This window comes from Chenopodium album, chromosome 27 (assembly GCF_948465745.1).
Source record: "Chenopodium album chromosome 27, dcCheAlbu1.1, whole genome shotgun sequence".
NCBI classification, from domain to species: domain Eukaryota; kingdom Viridiplantae; phylum Streptophyta; class Magnoliopsida; order Caryophyllales; family Amaranthaceae; genus Chenopodium; species Chenopodium album.
In genome coordinates, this window is record NC_137860.1 from 33,001,666 (window position 1) to 33,024,976 (window position 23,311).

Consider the following 23,311-nt stretch of genomic DNA (forward strand, 5'->3'; position numbering starts at 1 on the left):
TCTTATTACTAAGAAAGTCAAGTACTAGTCTTACCTTTACTTGGTACTATATTCTTATAATTTATAAATAATAGTCCTCACTCTCCAACTTTGTGGTACTTGGTGCAAATGAAATCTAAGCTCCAAGAAAAAAATTTACCATGCACGTACACCAACTATGACAAAATTTTCATGCACACCAAATATGACAAAAACTTTAGTTCTTGTCAATTGAAAGGCAAGAAGATAATACGAGTAGTATATATATTTTTCATGGAATAACGAATTACAGGCATTAGGTCATGCGCCTACAAATCTAAAATGTACAATCAAAGTTGAAATTTTACTTTTCAAGTTGTAACAACTCCATTTACCATATATTCATATTAAAATGTTGTTTTCTACGAATCGGAATATTTTATCCTATTCGTGATATCATTTCAATTTTTTTTTGTGATCACTTATTACATAATAAGCTAATTAAGCCACCATGTGAGATTGACATAATTATATTTCTTTTAATTTTTTAAAATTGCAACATTTGCACTTACGTACGCATTATTTTATATATATATTATCTCTTTAACTCCATATATTACATATGTAAGTAAGAAAAATTTAAAATTATGTGGAATTTTGTAAATTCGCTCAATATTTTATGATTCTTATCAACTATGAATTATCTTCGAACTAATTAATTTTACCATTATATATGAAACGGAGTATTTACTACTTATATTAAGCTTTGAACAGTGTAATCTCTTTCGTATTGCAATGTCAAAAGAAGGAACAAAAGAAGTTTAAGATAATACAAAATTGCTTCAATTCTTTTATTGGTCAAAAGAATTATATATTATACTTAAATATATACACTAGTACTAGTATACAATAATGTAAAAGTATAAACTTTGTGGTGAAATGACGAGATTATTTGGATCACGGTTGCTGATGTTCTAAAGTGAAGGGCGGAAGAAAGAGTGAAGCGTACTTTGTTGGAAATTAGACATGCGAAGATTCAAGACATGCAAGTTAAATAAACATAGAAAGTTGTAAAAAAAAAAAAAAAATGATAAAATGACAAAAACATCATAGTCTTGTCCTTTCCTTTTTTCTTGGGTAGAACGACTTAAAACCGTTGCATGTAGACATATATTGTGGTTGATTTATATAAACTCAATAACTCATACTAGTATGAACATTATTGGACTCCAATAGTCCAATCTATGGTCTTGTCACAATGATACGTAATTACGTAAAATGACACATTTTATCGTATAAAAATTGTCATATAATGGTATGTGTACGACGAAGTAGGTTTTTTTTTTTTTTTTTTTTTTTTTTTATCTATGTCAAAATACAAAGTAGTTTATAGACACATAAAATTAAGAATATGTGCGTACAAGTAGGAGTTGTGTAATAATAATCATCATGAATGAACTCAATGAAGTATACTAATTTATAACGCATGACTGCATGAGTAATATGAATTATGAAGTAGTATTTACTTATTTAGTATAATACGGATTTGTGTTAAGAGTACTTGTGTATATACTCTAAGGAGTTGCATGTTTAAATTTATGAGAGAATTTTAGCAAGTACAGAGTAAAAATTAGAGATTATTGTTTGATCGATGTGAGTATTGAAGTATTTACCATCTATCCCTTAGATAAATCTTCTCATGGAAATTAAATTTTCACTCAAACAATATATACTTCATAATTTAATTCATGTCAAGTGATGAAGATTTATGAAGTAAAACATGTTAATGACAATAATAAAATTTCTTGGCTTCAAAAAAAAAAAAAAAAAAAAAAAAAAAAAAAACTTGATTAATTAGGTTATTATGCACGGATTATATATACTATTGTAGTATATAAGAATATATATAATGATTGTTTGTATGTAATTTTACGTTATATTGTGCACATGTATCTTGTATTGTTGTTAATATGTGTTTGGTCGACACAAAATATGAGAGGAAATGTTTATTATATATACCTAACAAGCAAGCTAAGTACTCCGTATTATAATTAATTAAGATCAGAGTTTCATATGCTATATATATGGGTAATCTATCTCATTGCTACTCGGTGGTTGGTGGTTACATGCCCGGCCTGATTTCTCCAACAACCAATGGATTACCGACACATAGTTAAAAAAGCAAACTCGCTCATTAAAAATTTTCCTTGTAACTTGCTCTCCTAGCTTTTGCTTGACCTAATACGCCCGTAATATAAAGTTCATTACTCTGTATTATTTTTTAACTAGTTATAACGTGTCAGGTTAGGTAGCATGTACTCTGTATATTAATTTCTAAATTTATAAAGCCTTATTAATATCATTTGAACTAAATACTTCATATAAAAACAATCTATTGCAATTGATAAAAAACAAATACCAGCATTACACTCAACAATATCTTGAAAATTATATCAAAAAAATTTATGATGATGTAGGCGCGCATTTTGGACTCTAGCTATATCATTAATGTATGTATATTTAATTTAAATGTGTCTTTAATCCTTAATATATACTTGTTTATGCAATTTACATTTAATCGGTGGACAAAAGTAAGACTACATAATACGAAATACAATACAGTATAATTTTTTATTTATAATAATATAACTATATATCCCAACAATAAATACGAGTAATATATTTTCGAACACGTAAATTATAAATACTTGTAATACACATATACGGAGTACATGGTTCCACACGTATACATTATATGGCGGGAAATATTCTTGTAGATTTTGTAGTTGATCAAATATCATAAACACGTCTATAGAGTAATGTGTCATTTTCAGCAACTCTTTACATATCTGCCAAATAAAGCTGGACAAAATGATTAATGGTTAACCACCAAATTTTGGCTTAATATTCTTATCGGATTTACCACGTCTTAAGGATTTTGGGAGCAATTAATTTAGTATTTAATTGTTTAAGTGATGCAATGCACACCAAATCATATAATTATATCAATACAAATATATACAAAGTACTATATATACGATTATACGAAGTACTTAGTACTTGTATTATTTAGTCAACTATATATATTTGCCCAATAATCAATCTGCTCATGATGCAAGCCTGATATTTATTTTCATCATGAGATGTTCTTCGTTTGTTTGCGATTGTTTGTCCCGTTTGATTTTCTTACAAAGTTCTGCTACGTACATATTTGATCACCAATTTAATATCTTCAACCATACAAGCACGCAATATATAAATGAAAATTCTAAAGTAATAATAAAAATAAGGTAAAGATCGGAGATTATACTTTGTATTACAAAGCAAAACCTTGAATGAGACAGTTTTACAAATTAATTAATCTAATGTATCATGCACTAACGACTTAGCAATTCAAAATATCACCATTTTTTCTATGAGATAAATGGAAAATATTAATTGTGTATGTTATATATATATATTGACAAACATGCAGGTTTAAATTTCAATGATTGTAATTAAACATAGGCGGCTAAAGTAACACTGAGTATAGTTTTGGTTTATTCTTAATGTACCATACGGTTTGAAAAAACGTCTAATAGAAACTTGCTCTTACTTGCTTAGAACATACACAAATACACAATGACATACACAAGGAAATTTAGACAAATTTATCTAATTTGTAAATATTGTATGTCTAAACTTAGTAAAAGTTCTATCAGTAGAATAAGAAAATTCTATAAGTGGAACCAGAAAATTCATAAGAATCAAACTCTATATTTGTACATCATCGTAATCACACTGTTTTATTCACCAAAATATAGTGCATAATCAAACATTATTCAAACAAATTGATACCTTTTTCTTAGATATTTAGTTTAAGTTAATGATTTTTCATAAGATAAAGTTGGTCAAAATTCAAAATCATGTGGCGAAGGCTAGAAATTTGATTGACAAAGTACAATGGAATCATCATATTAAAGAAGAGTCAAATAGTGACAAACATACATATGAGTCTATAGTACTTATAGTAGAAAATTATAAACCCTAAAAGTTAGAATTAAAGGAAATATGGAACAAATACAATGGATTAGATTAGATTTGTGTTAAATATCAATTAATGACTAAAATTTTGTAGCAATTATTCAATATGGTACGAAGATATTTGTTTTACTAGTCATCACTTGCTAATCTACTTGCATTGTTGCATGAAAGTCAGTCAGAGAGTGTGTTTAATTAGAACAAGTCTTGTAAAGTCATGCATGACTCTTATGAGTAACGTTCAATATCGATTGCCTATAGTTTAGATAAACCCGGCTCTTCGATCTTATGAGGGCAGGAGAGTTAAAGAGATAGGGTGTAGTTCGAAGAAAGTCCCTTAAGAAAAAGTCTCAATTAAACAACACGATCCGATTTGAATATTAGTTGTAGATTAATGAAATAATAATATTTAGCTTGCTAGGGGTGTAAATGAAATGATGTTTTTGAACTACTTGGAATAAATGAACAATGTCGGTCAGGGCAAAAATTTTAAGCTTTTTAATATAAGTAAATGAGTTTGAGTTGATAAACTCGAACAACATAATGTTTGATTCGTTTAATGTTCATGAGCAACAACTCGTTTAAGCTTGTTTTTAAGGTTGTTTATGTTTGATTATAACTTGTTTTAAAGTTTGTTGAAACTAAAAATAATATGTGATGTTTTAAAACTACTTTAGTATATGTATGTCTATTAACTGAAATCAAAATGTTTGTTACGCATGAAAATTTATTTAAGTAAACTAAATTAATGACTAGGGTACTTGATGAGACTCGTTTATTTTATCTAGCTCGATTTAGTTAATATCAAATTCGATCTCAAATTTGAAATGCAACCGAGCATGTATGTGAACAAAGCTCAAATAAGCCAAATTCTAACGAGCCAAGTTCAAATTTGACTTTTTACAGGAGTAAACTCAAACACTAATAATTTTTATCAACCTAATTAATTTAAAGCTCGGCCAAATTAAAGTCGATTCATATATATAAAGCCTCGATTTATCTTTCCTCCTTGTCCCAACCATTACCTTTCCCTCCTTGCCTTCTCTATTATCCTGTAGACCCCAATTGCATCACCACCAACACCACCGCGCGGCTCATTCTATACCACCTTGTCACCAATTTATTGCGTCAAATGTGTTGTTCTACATACTCACTTTATTTGACCTAATATGTGTTTTTCTTTATAAGGAGAAATAATTAAGCTAATTCTTTAGTCAATGGCTAACATGTATAATAAAACAAAAATAGCATGTCATTCTTAATTTATCTAAATCTATGCGGATTATTGACTTAACATGTAAACTCATGGCCTTTTTCTCTCGACCATATCTTTTACTGCATTGCGTTTCAAGTCTTGTTATTGATTTACTTCAAAAAATAATAATAAATAAAATAAAATATATAAAATAAAAATAAAAAAAATAAAAAAAAATATTGATATTGATTCTTGTTGTTTTCACACAAATTTCAATTGATTTTTGGTAATTTCTATTTGGTTTCCTTTGTATTTTAATTTAATTTTTGACATTAGCCAAAGTTGATTGATACTCCATATCCATGGTTTATTCAATTATTCCCTATTAAATTTTCAATTATTTCGGGGTTAATGATGTAATCGTATATTCTTACTGAAATAACGTGTTGATGTCAATATGTCATGCTATCTACTCGATTTCTATTTGGAAAACTAAAATTCAATTGGAGCTTCTAATCAAAATTGTCTTTTTTATAATTCTATTTGGAAAATTAAAATTCATTTGGAGCTCCTAATCAAAATTGTCTTTTTTTTAATTTGATTGCTAATTATAGTTTTGATGAAGCGATATTTTTTGACCAATACGATTGCATATATCACGATTTTTATGCCATTTCCCATTTTTCTTTGTAGTTTAATGACAACATTCACGTTTTCCTCAATGCCCTCAAACTGATTTGGACACAAGAGTTCAACCACTTTGTAAAATTGACATGAAAGGTATTTTGAAGTTTCATGTTTTACGTGGTGGAGAAATGTTCGGAAATAATACATGGACGAGATATTCTTGGAAACATTGTACCAATGATTCAACACGCTATCAATCTAATGACAAGAGGACATTTTCACATTTATTGAACTGAGCTGAACTAAACTGAGCTGAAATGAATGTTTTATGAGAAAAGGAAATTAGGTGCTGAACTGAACTGAATTGATTGAAGATGAACTAAAATGAAATTAAGCTGAACTGAACATACCCTATGTATGTTGTATACTTGTATGTATGATAAGTTACACGAGTAGTTCGAATCCTCCTCCTTCATTTGTAATTTGTAATGTTCTAGTGAATTAAAACCTATATAAAATTAATTAAAACTTTAAATTAATAATATCTACAGTATACCTCAACCTCCTTTGTGCCTATCCAAATGGGGAAGGGGAGGGGGGGGGATTGCATATGAAGAATATTAATATTAATACATGATAAATTTTACATCAAAACTAACACATTTAACAATTAAAATATGTTAAGTGTTTGATTATGACTATTCAAATTTATGGACGATAGATTAAGCGATGGAGTACGTACATGGAGTGATTTGATGCGATATGCTTCTATTATCATACATTTGAATTAGAATATACTACGTATCTATTAGGTTATGATTAGATCATCAAGGTCCAAATTCTAACCCATTTTTTTTTAATAGAATTATTGAAGATCCAAATGTAGGTCGATTGCCAATGACTCGAAACAATTAGAATACATTATACTCAGACACTAATTTAATTTATGCTATTGTTTTAAATTATCGGCAAGGCACATTATAAATTCACAACACCTATGCTATCAAGAAAGTAGCTACTTGACTACTTGTTATTGCCCTTGGACGCTAGATGTCACACTAATAATTTGTCAATAGTTTCAAGGCAATAGTTTAATACTAGTACATAAGATTTGATCTCAGGTATTGAATATTATCCACGCATAAACTTTAACTAAACCATAATAGTGTGTTCTTTTTTTTTTTTTTTTTTTTTTTTTTTTGACAAAGAAACCATAATAGTTAACCTTCATAGTTCCGCATTACTTTTTATTGTATTTTCTCACTACTTTATTGCTTTTGGTTGAGATGGTCCATTTAACAATTATTACTTTATTAGAGTTTATATATTTTACTTTTTGATAAAATTAAAGCTGTTAATGTTGATTAAAGTTCTAAGGGTATAAAACAAAAACCTCGATCGGAATTATATACTTTGTATAAGAAATATAGCGTTTACTTACGAGCGTTTTTACTTAGGTCAAATATGAAATATGCTGTTAAAAAATGATGATATAAACTAACTTAGAACTATAATTAAGTTACTTAAAAATCATTCTTGAACTCAACATGATCTAGAGAATCTAGATATTTTATTCGAGGGAATCTTGGATCTGTATTATGTTGATGACTAACAGCCAAGTGTCCGGTGCAACTAGATCTTCAAATAAGTACTTCCCTCCGTTCCCTTTTATTTTTGACGTTTGGAATTATGCGCGGTTATTAAGAAATTGTGTAAAGTAGAGGAATAATGGAATAATTCAATGATTTAAAGTACAATTTTACTTTGGAAAAGAATATTGTACATGTGGGGTGAAGAATGTAAGAAGGAAAAAGAAGAGAGATAAGAGAGAAAGTAATAATGATTATTAGAAAACCATTAAAATAGAACTAGAAGTACAAATGCACATGACAAAGTAAGGATATTTTAGTATTTATATTGTAAAGCAAGGGTAATTTTGTCTAAAATTTATGAATATAAAAGGAAAGATACTAAATGTAAAGAATAAAAAGGAACACCTAAAATGGAAACGTAAAGAACAAAAGGGAACGGAGGGAGTAGTAAAGTCGTAACCTGTGTTATGTTACAGTCTTTGATTTATGGTCTGCATCGACTACATGTGCTGTGCTTGGACGGTAGCATCATGTACTAAATTTCAAATTGAATTGAAAAAGAGGGAAAATAAACTGAATGATTCCTTTCGTAAGTTTTTTTAAAATTAACTTGGGAGTTTTAATTGAGAGTTTCTCTTACATTTTACTCCGTACTTTCAAATTTTGAGTCTGAGAAGTAGTGAGATCTTGACATAGTGACGAAGATTAAAGGGTTATGTATGATATAGTCTATATACTCTGTATATTTGAACCCTCTCTTACCCATATAAGATGCCGTTGTAACTCATTCATATACAAGTATAAGAAGGTTTAAATTCTTTTTGGGAGTTTTTCAGAAACTGCATAAAAGAGTCAATATATTCTGCTAAGTTTTTAGTTTACATCCCATTCTCACTAATCACTACACCAAGTTACCAACCTAATTTTGCCATCCTTTTGAAAGTATAATTATAAAGTACCTTCCTGTAATCCTGTATTAAATTTAAAAAGTGATCTATTCAATGAAAATATTAATTCGAAACGAAAAAGGTTTTGATTATGATTAAACAGGATCCTGTTGATAGTCCAAAAAAAACAGAATAAAGATGTGTTACTATAACCTAGATAGTACATCGTTGAAAAATTAGTGGTACATGTTGATCCGAAACAGTATTAAATACTTCATCTACCATAAATTGTCCATCTAAAAGTAATTAGTGGGGTAAACATGCTCCCTCAATGATTCTCAAGCATTAACATGGTGAAGGAGTGAAAGACAAAAGGCTAGAAAATTGATTGGGATTTTGATATACTGAAATATGTTTTACTTTAGTTGCAACGTTTTAAATTTTACAATTGAATTAAAGTACGTAAATAGTACAAAAATCAAATCGCCACAATTGCACTATGATATGACAAAGGTCTAATGTACAGCATAGACAGCAAGGGGTGGGACGGACAGTGTCATAATTTAATGTTATTAAGGTTCTAGTTATAGCTAGTATATGCCACTTGGATTGTAGTTATAATTTATAAACTTATAATACAAAGCCAAAATGATTATAAGCAGCTGATAACTCATAACAGCGGTTTCAACCATAATCAAAGGGCCATACGAACTTGGGAAAGGTGCTTGCTGCCTTGCTCAATTAATCATTTCAATTATCGAATTTTCATGTGTGTTTTGAGCTGTCAGTATTGTTACAAGGCAACTCAGCAACCTGGAGATAAGTACGACGAAAATGGCATAATAGCCATAGTTGCCAGCACTGGGGAAGTGGGGATCATGTTTGGGAAAAAGCCATCATCTAACAGCTAGTCTTTGATGGCACATAGAGGTGTACAATCAAGAATGAAAGAATCATAAGAAAATTTCTATGCAAATGTAGCCAGCTCTACAGTTCAATCAATTAAAAGTTTAAAAAAATGACGAGAGTTCGAGAATACAATTAGCAATGGATAAAACGAGGCAATTATTAAAATTCACAAGCATCACAAGTTCATGGACAAATTCTGGCTAATATGTGGACTCTAAAATGTTCGCTTTTACATCTGTTAACACATTCTACAAAATCTATTTAGGTACAAAATTTTGGTATCGGTGACCTTTAAGCTATCATAAGACGGTGATGGTGGTGAAAGAAGTCCCAGAGGGACCTTGGGGGTGTTATGATGGGGTGGGGGTTGGGCGGACTCATTTATACCAAAAAAAAAAAAATCTAAATTATGACTCAACAATTATTGGTCCTATACAAGTTTGAAACATGTCACTCAAAATAGGTAATACTTCTCTTGAGCTGTGTTCACTTTTCACAAGACCAACCAACAAGGGAAATATACGTGAAATGTACCTTCTAAATGAATCTTTCTCCAACCGAGTCAATATGCGTAATGCTGATAAAAGCAAAGTACTCCGTGCTGCAAGTTCTTCCTTTTTTGCTGAAAGCAATGGAAGGATCCAATGTGCCTCGGGCTCATCTGCAGGCTTTTGCTTGCTGGAGTGAGTCCCAGCACACTCCACATACATCTCTAATATTTTTTCACAAACGGCTACAAGCTGTGCTTCCAAGTCGATATCCTTTGGGGTAGTTGTTGGTCTTTCCAAAACTAAGTCATTAAGAAATTCTAGATAACTCTGGTAAGACTCATTTTCAAAATGAACCACAGGTGGGTCAGTGAGCTCTAGCATATTGCACACTGTCTGAAGCTTCCTCAGTATGATACCTTCAGAGCTTAGTTGGTTTGCATGAGATGAAATCATGGAAAAAAGTTCGAGAAGTATCTTGAGATTAGCTTCTGATAGACCATCATGATGAGTCTTGTAAAGATCAGTCACAAGCTGCAATAGAAAAGCAAATTAGTGGGTTGCAATATCAGTCTTTCAATTTTATATTTCTTTAGTAAAAAAACAAAAGGCAAGTTCAACGACTTGTTGGCAACCATCTGACATTTCTCCCTCTAATGAAAAGTCACAAATTCAATACAGGAGACTACAAATTTGAAGACAGTCCACATTTGACAGAATGGGTTCAATCTTTTTTACTCTATTTGTAGAATTAATTAAACAGGAAACATCAAGTTAACTAAGTGGGAAGGAATGTTAAAAGCTATAACCATCAATCCTCTAGAAATCGAACATGACCATTGTATGTCAATGCCTTGCAGGCAGCAAGTGAGCATAAAATGCCCAGTGAGGAGAGGTAGAAATAAGCAAGGCTTCTTCCCCCCAACAGGAGGACCACAGCCATCTATTAACCCATTGACAATTTGACACCCAGAGAGACAAGCAATGCATTTATGCTTCCAAACAGAAGAAAAGTTTATATATATATATATATATATATATATAAGAGAGGGGGAAAAATAAACCTGTATGATGACCAACTGAACTGCAATATGACCTTTCATTCTTGAAACCACATATGCAGCAGTTTGCAGGTCGTCATCCTCCAGATCATTGTTGGATATTTCATTGTCAGAATCGAGACTGTGATAGGATTGCATGGCATCTGGAATATTTATGTTATCCATAGTCCTTAAGACCCTTAAGAATCCAGGAAGAGTTGAAGCAGCCGCATCTTTTATAGCCATTAACATGCCTCTCCAATCATCTTCAGAAAGTCTGGTTCCTAATTCACTGGTTAAACGTACCAATGCAGCTATACCAATTTTAGCCGGACCAGGACCTGGGCTCTTGATGAAATCAGCCAGTACAGTAACAGCATTAGGTAGTTGAGATCTCAGGACAGCGAAGAATGTAACAAAAAGATCAACAAGGCGCTGTGCTGCCACTGAAGAAGTTTCAGAGTCCCATTGAGTAACATGAGAAGAGTCTTTAGTAGTTTGAAGTAACTTGTCTTCATTCACCCCAGTCTCATCTGTATCATCTTTACAGCTGAGGATAGGGAAAACAACAAATTTGAATATAGCACTCCAAAACGGACGTGAAAAAAGGCTTCCATGATCCATGAGGATGTTAAATAGAACTTCAACAGAGCTCTTTCTGATGACTGGTCTTGGATCAGATGTCAACCTTGATAATCCTTGAGTTTATTTGTAAAAGAAAACAGGGAATAATCAGTATGTATAGTTATATAAAGCTTTAATGTATTGTCTAGTACTAGCTTGTCATCCTATGCTACTTAAGGCTTCATTCTTTTCACCTGAAATACACCTTTTTGAACATATTAGAATTTATCAGAAAGTTATTTCAGTTATGAAATCACCTTGGGTTAAACTTATTTTAAACCTGATTATTTTCTTAAGATGAACAGAACAAAGCTTAACACGTTAATAACAAACTGAGAAATTTATGGCAGAAGCAACTAGGAAAAAAAATGTATCTAAGTTGACAGTATGAACTAAACTTGTTCAAAATATGAGCAGGCAAGATTTAAGAACAAGTTTGAATCCCATCAAAAAAAAAAAAAAAAAAAAAAGGAAATAAAACAATGTATTTACCTGTAAGCAAAGGCATCCAAAAGGAAATATTTTCATCTTTACTTATAGAAGGTTGCCTATCAAGGGTCTCCCTGCTGTCACTTAAATCATATGAATTGGCATCTTGGCTATCCTCGTTGCAAAACAATCCCCCTTCTGCAAGCTTAAGAGCACAAAATCGAAGAAATGCAATAGCATTGAAGCTGACATCACTATCAAACTTGCTTTTTGTGAAGGTTATGAGGCATTTAACACAATCTGTGAAAGTTGTAGACTCAGTCTCAGTTATGTGAGGGAAATATTCCCGAACTATTTTTTCCATAGTCTCAAAGGCCAGCAACACTATACTCTTCCGTTCATCAGCAGCAGCAGTTGTGAAAACCTAAGAAAAAAAAACATTTCAAACAGCTAGGTATAGATAGTCTACCCAAACCAAAATGGTCATAAGATCGTTTCTTTTCCTCCTTCTTCAGGGGTGAGGGCTTAGGTAGATTGGTGTAAGGTTGAATCATATATGGATAAAGTTTTCTTAATAACAAACATGAACAATTTTGCCAGACTTGTAATCATAAGATAATATGAGATAGAAAATGAAACAAGCCAGAAAATTACCATAAATACACTTTTCCATCCAGATTTCACATTACTGACACGGCTAAGGACCATCTGAGAAATGCAGCGGACTATTAGCTCCCTGATTTCAGCAGAGCTACTCTTTTGCATTACAATGACAAAAGGCCTCAAAAATTCATTTTGGAAATTGTAATTTGCCAACTCCTCACGCTCAAGGAATTTCATAGCAAGCTGCCTCAATGAATCCATGACAAAAATTGCCACTGAGAGGTTTTCTGACAGGCCAACGGACACAAAGAAATCAGAAAGAACATTCCAGATGCGAGACCACACTAGTCTGATGCGATTCATATTATAGTGCCTGCAACAAAAGCCCATTGTTAACGCTTGGTCCAAATAAACATGATGACAGGTGGAACCAACCACTTGTTGGGAGTCTTGGGACTAGGCTTGGTACATACTCTACTTCATCAAAAATGTGGATAAGGAAAATGAACATGCCTCTAATGTTACAGCCAAAAATTTACACACCTTCACGGAACTCCCAAGCTATGGTCTCCACAAAAAAAAAAAAAAAAAGAATTCTAGACACCAACATATTTCAACCCAAAATGATAATTCTGATGGAAAATTTTAAGGAGTAAAGTAGACTTACGCAATTTCAACTATCTTAGTGAGGCTGAACACACGAGGATCAGTTGGAGACTGCAACTCAGACATTGAAACTTTGCAAAGAGCTCTCACAAAGGACACTATTGCCTCACTGTCCATCCTTTGGCTATGCGCAAATATGTGGTTCAACTCATAGCTCCCTATTTGATCAAGCAAGTGCAAATTCGAAATGAAGTTAGTGACCTGTTCGGAGGTAACCAGTTTGGGATGGTTAGCACCAAGTGCGCTGCTGTCATAGGATCCACCTCGAACGACAGCTGCCACAGCTGGATTTTGAAGGGCTCCCTTTTTCTTTAGCGAAGCCAATTCACTAGACTTAAGTGATTTCTGTTCAGGTTCAGAATTAGACATGCTCAAGAATGAAGCATCAGGTGGAACACCTTCTCCCAAAAGTTGCAAATGCTCAAATCTAGACAAGCATGTTAGAATATGCTCCCATGCTTCTTGAAGGTAATTCCCATCTTCAATAGCTATAGACATTATGGTCTGCAATAAAAAGTGTCACTTCATCAGAAGAAAAATGGCAGGTAAAACATGTAATACGTTGTTTGCACTAGAAAGTAATTTGACGTCCACTATGAGATTGCTCAGAGCGACATCTTTTCAATATTGTTGGGTTTAAATAATTCCTGGTGTTACTACATTAAAAGAGAGCAGAAAAAGTAAATACTATGGAACTATTGTTTTGCACACAGTTTTGGATATGGTCTAGAACGCTTCACATAATTACATTAACGTGCTGTATAAATATTATCACTGATTTATGAAACTATGTAACACAGTTGAAGAGACAATATAACTCCATTAAGATACGATATTCTGTTATTTTGTTTTTGCACGAGTTTTTATAGTTCGCATGAACAGCATTATCAACTAGCTAAGCAGCTTTTCACATTAACAATGATTGTCTCTTCTCCTCAATAAATTTAAAAAGGCTTACCTTCATAGCATCAATATTTTTTTGCTTCATATCTGCTGCACAGTGAAGATAAGTGAATTTGGCCAGAGAGGTCACAAAAGCATCTCTTTGGGTCTGCATACTTAAGACTGCGGTTACGTGTACAGCATATCGGAAGCCTTGCAAACATTCTGAAGTAGCTAACTTGTCATCACTTTGATCAAGTGTCATACTAAATGCAGCCAGCATAGGACCCCAACAAACTTCTACCATAAACCTCAATATTGAAACATCTGAAACTGCATAAAAAACAGACCTGCAACAAAGCAATGTTGCCTTTAACACTAAGATCTTTACTCATACAGGATAAAGATACCATTCATACCAATACGCAATTGCTTTTAATTTGTGATAAGTTACTGGACACACACAGAGACAAACCACTCTTTCCTTGATTATTTAAATCTCAAACTAGTGTTATAATTTTTTTTTTTTTAAAAATACTAGATATTTGCTACCTGCCTTGCCCAATGTCAACAAACAACACCAGTAAACATGTGAAAGGCTTTAAGAAATTACAAGTGATTAATCCATACAATGCAAAATTCTATAGAAAACTTTTGAAGGAAGTTACTACTTCTGTAATGCATAGGTTTAAGCATAGTTATTGTTCATTATTTAAAGTCATGCTGGAGAGATGACGTGTGTGTGAAGGTGGACTGGTGGAGGCTAAGCAAGAGGAGGTGATGTTGTGTGCTATTATCCATATGGACAGAGCTGGCTTGTGGTCTTGCGGTGACTAAACAATGGTAGTGATGGTAGGGAGGAGAGAGGACCAAGGGATGAGTGTTCAACACAGTGATGGCTATCACATATGCATTATCCTCAATGCTTAATTTAAAAATAAATTATTATGGCCCCTTGTACATAGTGTATCTGTTACTAGCATATTCTCACTAATCTTGGTGAGTTAGTGATTGTACATATATCATCAAGCTGCATGGATGAGATATTTCGTTCAAAACTCTCCTTAAAACAAGTAATGTTGACTAATCTTGGTGAGTTAGTGATTGTACATATATCATCAAGCTGCATGGATGAGATACTTCGTTCAAAACCCTCCTTAAAACAAGTAATGTTGATGGAGGTCATCAAGTAAATGCCACTTCATGCCAACATCATATATGGGGATGATTAGGCTTTCATATCACTGCCAATTGAAAGGCACTATATATAAACTTCCTCTAACTATAATAAAAAGGTTACATTCACTTGAGCAATATGTGAGCAATATTGTTAGGCTTTGGTTTTCAAGAGTTGCTTTAAAGTTTGCAGCTTGCTTGATGCTATGAGACAAAAGCAGTTATTATGACCTCAATCCATTCAAATCTGCTGATTTTTAGGCATCTATTAATAAAAGGGGCGTATTACTTTACAATAGAGGTAGTCTGTAGAATATGAATATTTTTAGGAAATAAAAAGCTATTTAACATGAGACTTACTCTGATTTTCCAGACTTTGCCTTAAACTGCTCCTGGATATTCTTGATAAGAAGGCCATTAGTACCCAATGGCTTTTCTTCGGGCTGCTTCCCCATGACCAAGTTCAGTATACCATCAATGCCCAACAACCTGTTCAACCCATTGACCTGCTTGCTCTGTGGTTGAGAAGTTTCGGCATTCATCTTTATTTCATTTTTCACAATTTGATCATATATAGCACCTAGATACTCTTCAGGTAAGTCCTTGCCATCATCAATTCCACGATTGTTCCGGATAAAATCAGCTTTCGTCATCTGGAGAATATATTGTCAAAAAAAAAGCACTTAATAAGTAATAAATTTGGTGGTGCCAGCTTAAATTATATAAATAAGGGATGAGGACTATTCAAGAATTACCAAACATCCCACAGATAGATTAATGGCAGATTAGTCTCCTTATCATCAAATAGAAAACAAACATTTCAAACACAAAGCTCACCTTATCTTTGACCATGTTATTGTGAGCATCGGTGTTAAGCATTATAACAGAATAAGCAAGGACATAAGCTGTATCTGCGCTTTTGAATGAGTTAGGATTGCATTTACAATAGCGCTCAGCAAACTTCTCCATGATCCGGTCTATCTTTTGAGCCTCTCCAGGCAATCTGAAACCCCGCAGAAAATATCGAATAGCTTCACCAAAATCCATTTTTTCAAAATTGAATCCATCAACATAAGCATGCATAACTTTCAATGGAAAATCCTCTCGTTCTCCCAAGTAGTCCCCAATAACAGTTGGATTCAGTCCAGCAGTGCTCTTCAGAAAAGAGGCTATGTCTTCAGGGGAGCCACCAACTTTTTTGGTGTTGATTAGGAATTCAATACCTTTGGAAGGCTTCCTGTTAAACAATGTGATGCCTTTCTGCACATGGAAAGGAGAGTAGTCAATAAACAATAGAGCTATAAACATTTTTTTCCAGAGTTTACTAAAAAATTAACAATGCTTAGTATCGAAAGAAAAAACGAGCCTAATACTTTTAGATGGAAGCCACAAATTATGATCAGCATGATACACACGGAACATGTTATACAGGTACTATTGAAAAAGGTATGTGTCCACATCAGTGTCCAGGTATCACACTCAACTTTTTCATGAAGATGTCTAAGATTTGGTCCGATTAAAGGGTCACTGTTCAGAAGCAGATCCAAAATTTCAATTAAAATAGAACGAATTCCAACCAATACAAAAATAAACAACACTACAACATAGTTATATAAATAGCACTTACGATTCTTCAAAAGCGAGAAAATTATTAAAAGAAGATTATTTTTTTATTGACATGAGCTTTGGGTTGTTTAAAAATGTAAACAGGAACAAGGTACTGTAAGGAATACAACACAAACGCTATTAACATCAATATCAGAAGTATGAAAGACTTCGAGTAATTGTTGAAGTAAAATTAGACCTTTTTTTTTTTTGGTTATTGGGTACAGAAAATGGGTATTTCATGCTTGTGTTGATGTAATGAACTGAAATAACTCACACTAACAACCGCAAATTATAGAGAAAAGATTGGCTCTTTGATTGACTAAATAATCTGATTTTTGGTAAATTAATTTAAAAAGAAGAAATAAGTAAGGTGGAAAACTTTGACTATTGATTGATAATGGCGGAAGGGTTTACAAGGGATAAGTTAATAGCTTAAGGCTATTACTCTCAATAGTGAGTTAAGCTCACAACTCTCCAATGAGTGACTTGAGGTCACAACTCTCAAACAAGTTCATCCAATTTTTGCCTACCCTCTTCCTTCTCTCTTCTTTCTATTTATACTAAGGCTACAACTACTAACCTAATAATTCTAGAATTCCCATATTGCCCAGACTACATTGATACCACTAATATACTAAACTGCCCATAATACCCTCCCCTAAGTTAGTTCATTACAGTTGATCAAACTTTGCAGACACCTCAAAGTTCTAATTGATCGAGATTAATTTTCCCTTTTCATTTTTTTTAAACACTAAAACTGTGATATTGCTTAAATTTGGTAAATGGCTATTGTGTAATGGGATTTTTTTTTTTTTTTGAAAGTGTAGTCCAATTAAACAAGAACTGAAGAACGAATGGAAACTAATTTGATAAATGGATCAGGAATCAAGATGGCTGATGGAGAGATATAACAGTAAAATAACAAAAGTTACCAAAAAAAACGAGGAAGATTTAGAGTAATAAAACATGAAAATGGTGTGAAGAGGAAAAGTAGAAGAGAACGGAAAAGGAGATATATCATAAAAACATGATTTGCTGATTTCCCGTCCACGGCGTCCAGGTTGATCTTAGATGAATTACGATTACAGAACTTACCACTACAGCAAGCATAAGACTAGGATAAAGTTGGTTGAATCCACCCTATTCTTATAATAAATAGCATGCACACACTCCCTTTCCAAAAAAACAAAGCACCAAGCACTACACTACTACAATGAGATTCATTAGATTTGTTGCTAAATTATCAGTGTTAAACCCAAAGCTCCTGTAGAGCGGGTTTAGTTTATAAGTTTAAAGGACATAGGTTTTGTTTTAAAATAATACGGAGTAACATTGATAATTAATAATAATAATAATAATAATAATAATAATAATAATAATAATAAAAATTGTGTAAGTATCACTTGCCTCACCAGGTTACTTCAAATTTGTACCTAAATGACCACCATCTTACAAAAAGTAGGTAAAATGCATGCAATTAATATGGGCCTATGCTATATAATTGGACATTATTCTAGAGTACCTCTTTCAAACTAAGGAAAGGTGAAACCCTTGAAGCCAACATGACCTATTCTTTTCAACTACTCTTAATCCTTGGTTCTCTCTGTTCAATTTTGTGACTTTTCTATGTATCTGGACTGCACAGACGTGAAGCAGTAGTCCAAAAAGAAGGATCTATTTGACATGACCTTGGACTGCTCAGATGAAAGTCAGAAAAAGGTACATTTCAACTTCCATGGACATGAGATGTCAATCAACAAATAATTTTCAGGTTGACATGACTAATGACAATCACTTTCAATCGCTGAAGTTTAGACTAGACGTTGATATGAAAGGATTGTCTGCCATGAGATAGGACAAGAAACAGTTTTTTTAGTTCAAGAAATTATGTGATGTTACAAGGTTCCAAACTCAAGCAATTGTTGGCTAAATAAACAAGTATTAATACCTTCTTTCATTTTACTAGATAAGCATCTTAAGTTCAACACACAGTATAAATTATAGCACAAAAGGAAAAACCAAAGTCTTTTGAACCTCAATAAATTATAAGAGCAAAAAAAACCTGAATTTCAAGTTTATAAGCTCGGCGTTGCTCAAGTGTTGCAGCATCGGATGACTCAGAATTTGATTCTGGATGCAGTTCATACTCAGCAATCACTCCCTCTTCTCCATTCAGAGCAGAATGCATGTCTACTGAGCCAGTCACCACAGAGGATTTATTTGCCAAAGAAGTCTCCCCAATTTTTAGTTGTTGGTCCATCCATACTCCCATTGACTTGACAATCCTAACTAGGCATTTAACGGATTCAACTCGAAATGTAAGATCCTTAACTGGAGACAAAGGTGTAGTAGAACCAGGTGCAGGACCAAGAGCAGTCTTCAAAAGGCCATTAACCGTCCTGCAAACATCTGATGGAATTATAAGAGCTTAAATAGATTTTCAGATCTGTCATATAATGAAAGATCATCAAATGGGCATAAAAATGCAAAAGGGGTGAGAAGGATGAGTATGGAGTTAACAGGCAGATATGTTCTACATCCTAGTGTCAATCATAAGGCCATAACTGGTCTAATATATAAGCCTAAACTGTTACTCATCAATATTGAAAAACAAATATATTAATCTAGTTGGTCATATCTCACCCACAAATAGACATTTTTCAATCTTCATCCAAACAACCTTTGGTTCAATTACTACTTTTTGATCTTACCACTACCATGGCAATTCCTGCTCAAACCAGACAGTGGATCAAATGTCTCTAGTAAAGCTCTCGTGGTCTCACCTATTGTAGAAGGATCAGGTGCAGCAGAAATATCTACTATTTCACAGAAAATTGTGTGGAGCACATGTTGTACGAGGTTAAGATTTTTGTTTATAATCAAGGCAGAAAACCAATTACATCTCTGGTGAATTAAAATCATAGTTAGCACACACTTTCAAAAAACATAAGGAATGTAAACCAAAATATATTCAAAACCATTAACCATGCAAGTATTCAAGTTTGTCAAAGATATACCACAGCTTCACAATTACATATACTTCTAAAGTGAATTAACAGAAACAGAAGATATCATCATGCTTCATCAATATGTCTCCTAATTGACATCAATACACTGTAAACACTTCCATATAACAAACCACTACATCATCAAACAATATAAATACATATGCTCGTGTGATGAAATCTTGGATTAAATCCTCTCATCAATCTATAAAACTACTTAATCTGTCAAAAGAAGAGTCTGTCAAATTTGCTACAATGACACAATTTATCACAGCTTACATTCATGAGATTCTTTTTTTCTGCATAAGCTTCAACACCCTCATGCATGCCGTTAGAAAATTTCATTTACTTATGAGTCAGCACAACAGCAGATATGTATCAGAGATGCAAAAACTGCAAATTAATAGCAAAAGTTCATACAACATAGAATAATAACAATCTAGCAAAATAATTCAACATCAACAATGCAAAAGACGATAGAGAATAGATCTGCAATGGAAAGGAAACAGATAACTCCAAAACAAGCAAACTTTACACACCTTTTTCTATTTGAGACCTAAACAAAGGATTAGACATAAGAAGTACCTCTCGTATATATTTGGAGCATCCAGGTCACAATCGTAGTTGACAAAAATATCAATGATTAGCTGTGGATCTTGAGAAATCTTCTCTAGTAGGTTAAGGACAGTCATTTTCTGAATAAAACGAGGCTGAGTTATATTTTCCAGGACACGAAGGATAAGCATTGGAAAAAAGATTCCAATCTCATTTTTCAACCCTGATCTGAATTTTGAAAGCAAGCTCATAAAAATTGAGCACAGAAGCTGGAAGATGGTCATCACTGACAATGCACTGTTCTTTAGCAATGACAAACAGAGAAACTGTTTGATGATATTCAGGAAGCTGCAAGAAAGAGCACAGACAATTTCAATAATATTCAGACAGGAACATTTATAATCTGTATCACTGATACAACAATTAATGAAGGCAAGTGAAATACAAATACAATGGGAAGCAGCTTCACAGAAAGCTGTCTGTAAGTGGCCTGTGGTCCTGAGAGTGTGAGTAAGTGGTCTGTCTGTAAGGCCCAGGGCATTGAGAGCCAGTATACCGGAGCTTACTCATGAAATCCATTCTTTCCCAGACCTTAGTTCACTTAGTTTCCTCACTAACTTTCCCTCTCCAACCCTCAGGCACGAGTGGGGGAGAGAACCTTATTCAATCACAATAGTTTCACTATGCAAATATTAACCAGTCTTGTAGCCTAAATTGGGAAAAACTGAATCCAAATATATCAAGATTTGCTTTTGTATGTGTTTCATCTTACATTAGATTAGTATGTGTTTCATCTTACATAAGGTATATATACAAGGCCAGTATTAGGTTCTTTTGTATGTGTAAATTGTATATACCTTATATAAATTTCTAATGTAAGAAATCCAGTGCAAATTTATTGCATATGTAAGAAATCCGGAGTAATTGTTGGTGAGATAAGGCTCTTGTATGTGTTTCATCTTACATAAGGTATATATACAAGACCAGTATTAGGTTCTTTCAAAAGAGCAACTACAAGACCAGTATTAGGTACTTTCAAAAGAGCTTCTCTTCATTTATCACAACTGTGCACCTATATATTCTTTCATATATTTTGAATGTACCGTGCCAATGTCATTATATTGTACAGCAGCTATTGAACCGGGCATGAAAACTTCATAAACTACCTAAATTATTAATTCAACAACAGCAACATCAAACATGATTGATAAAACAGTGAGTAAAAGAACAAAAATTCAGAAAGTTACCTCTCATTCGAGCACCAAACAAGACCACTATTATCCATAATCACCTTCAGCAATTCCAAAGATAGGATTTTCCCCCTTAGTAGAATCTCATCATCAGAATGCTCCTGTGAAGAGAACTTCATTGACAATTTACACAAGTTCTTAAACAGCATAAAACCATCCTCTCTAAGCAAACTCTCCCTTTCCCCTGATCCTCCCAGTCCTTCACTTTTCACTACTGGTTTCCCCTCCGCTTCACTATTTTCCTCCATTTTCGCCCCTGCTTCGGTATTTTCCTCCACTTTTGCCCCTGCTTCGTTATCTCCCTCCGGTTTCGCCCCTGAATCATCACCGCCATTCTTATCCGCATTCACATCCACATTGACATCTCCATTCTGGGAGTTTTCGATATGTTGATTAAAATCCTCAACCCCTCCATTACAATCCATAACCTCATTAATTACATTCTGAACCAATTGAGCCGAATTCCCTTCACTCAAATTCCTATCAGTAAATTCAAGCAACTCCGAAACTGTAATCGTCTTAAAACTACTAACAAACATAGAATCCTCTTCAACACGAGCGAATACAATTAACACAATTTGAGCTAAAACAGCCTTAGCACAGATCTGATTAGTCCCATTCAAACCCCCTAAATAAACATTATAACAAGTTTTAACAATGTGGTTCAGATAATCACCTCTAAACTCAACAAAAGGAGATCGAATCGCCGATAACAGCACCTTCATCACACAAAACTGAACCAGCTCATCTCCCAAACCACAACACTTACAAACCGATTCAATCAGCTGAAAAACGAGCGAATTGCTGTTATCATCGGAAGAACGATCGAGCTCAAACCTAAGAAGATTGTTCGAGAAGAGGCGAAAAAGAGCGTCAAGAGCAGGATCGATGATCTTCGGAGAAGCGGTGTCGAGCGCGAGGAGAAGAGGAGAGAGAAAAGCGTCGGCGTCGGAAGGCGATAATGTAGGGATCGGAGAAGAGAGAGAAAGAGAAGGTTGTTCAGTTAGGGTTTCAAGCTTATCAATGGCGGATTTACAAGCGGCAACGAGGTTTGTATGCTTCCGCCATGCGACATTCTTGATGATTTTGTCGAAGGATGGACCGAGGATTTTGCCGCAGCGAGTTGAACCGCCGAGAGATTGAGACGACGCCATTGATGAAGAGGAGAGAGAAAGTAAGAAATCAGAGATCTGAGATCGCCATTAATGGAGGAGGAGAGAGAAAATATGAGAGTTTTGTTGAAGGTGAAGTAATACTGAAAAGATGATCGAAAGGAAGAAGAAGAAGGAATGAAGTTTGTTGGTGTTGGTCTGAAGAGAAATTGGGGAAGATTTTAGTTGACACGTGGTATTTAATTTAATTTAATTTAATTTCTTAATTAATATTGGAGTTATGTTATTAAGCTAAGCAAGCTTTATTAATTTATAATACTAAATTTTAATATATTTATAATGGTGGATTAAGACATTCAAGTTTGAATGGACTTTTATTTAGGAGATTGTATTATGTTGACTGTGTAAATGAATTTGAGAAATTCAGATTCTATTGTACATTGTTATTAGTATTATACTATGGTCTATGTCGGTTTCAATGTTTTGTTCATTGCTTGTATAATTGGTTTTGCTCATTGTTAATTTGTAAGTATTGATCAATTCTTGTAAAAGTAGTGGTTGTTTAGTTAACATGTAAATAGATGGAAGAATACTCCGTAATGTTTTAAGTAAATGCATAGTATACAAGTAAAATAATGATCAGTTGTTTACTTATTATTAAGACACTTACTAGAGTTACCACCTT

At 33.3% G+C, this 23,311-nt stretch overlaps 1 protein-coding gene across 1 annotated transcript; it reads right to left on the reverse strand.

The window, feature by feature from the left end:
• Positions 1 to 9,305: 9,305 nt before the first annotated feature.
• LOC145620387 (brefeldin A-inhibited guanine nucleotide-exchange protein 1-like) lies at positions 9,306 to 22,703 on the reverse strand. The gene is made up of 11 exons (XM_081675061.1): positions 21,512 to 22,703; positions 20,295 to 20,612; positions 18,767 to 19,103; positions 15,934 to 16,356; positions 15,457 to 15,749; positions 13,997 to 14,270; positions 13,040 to 13,542; positions 12,424 to 12,745; positions 11,833 to 12,193; positions 10,741 to 11,414; positions 9,306 to 10,210 (listed from the first exon to the last, which is right to left on the reverse strand). The coding sequence occupies exons 1-11, from the start codon at positions 22,666 to 22,668 to the stop codon at positions 9,596 to 9,598; spliced, it is 5,277 nt and encodes a 1,758-aa protein (XP_081531187.1). The 5' UTR covers positions 22,669 to 22,703; the 3' UTR covers positions 9,306 to 9,595.
• Positions 22,704 to 23,311: the final 608 nt, after the last annotated feature.

Bases quoted from the DNA above. Each gene is read 5' to 3' on its own strand.
- LOC145620387 (XM_081675061.1), bottom strand. From the start codon at position 22,668: ATGGCGTCGTCTCAATCTCTCGGCGGTTCAACTCGCTGCGGCAAAATC. The intron at 14,271-15,456 runs GTAAGTCTCATG...GCTTTGTTGCAG, and splicing joins GCAAAGTCTGGAAAATCAGA to GTCTGTTTTTTATGCAGTTT. The intron at 11,415-11,832 runs GTAAATACATTG...AATAAACTCAAG, and splicing joins TTGGATGCCTTTGCTTACAG to GATTATCAAGGTTGACATCT.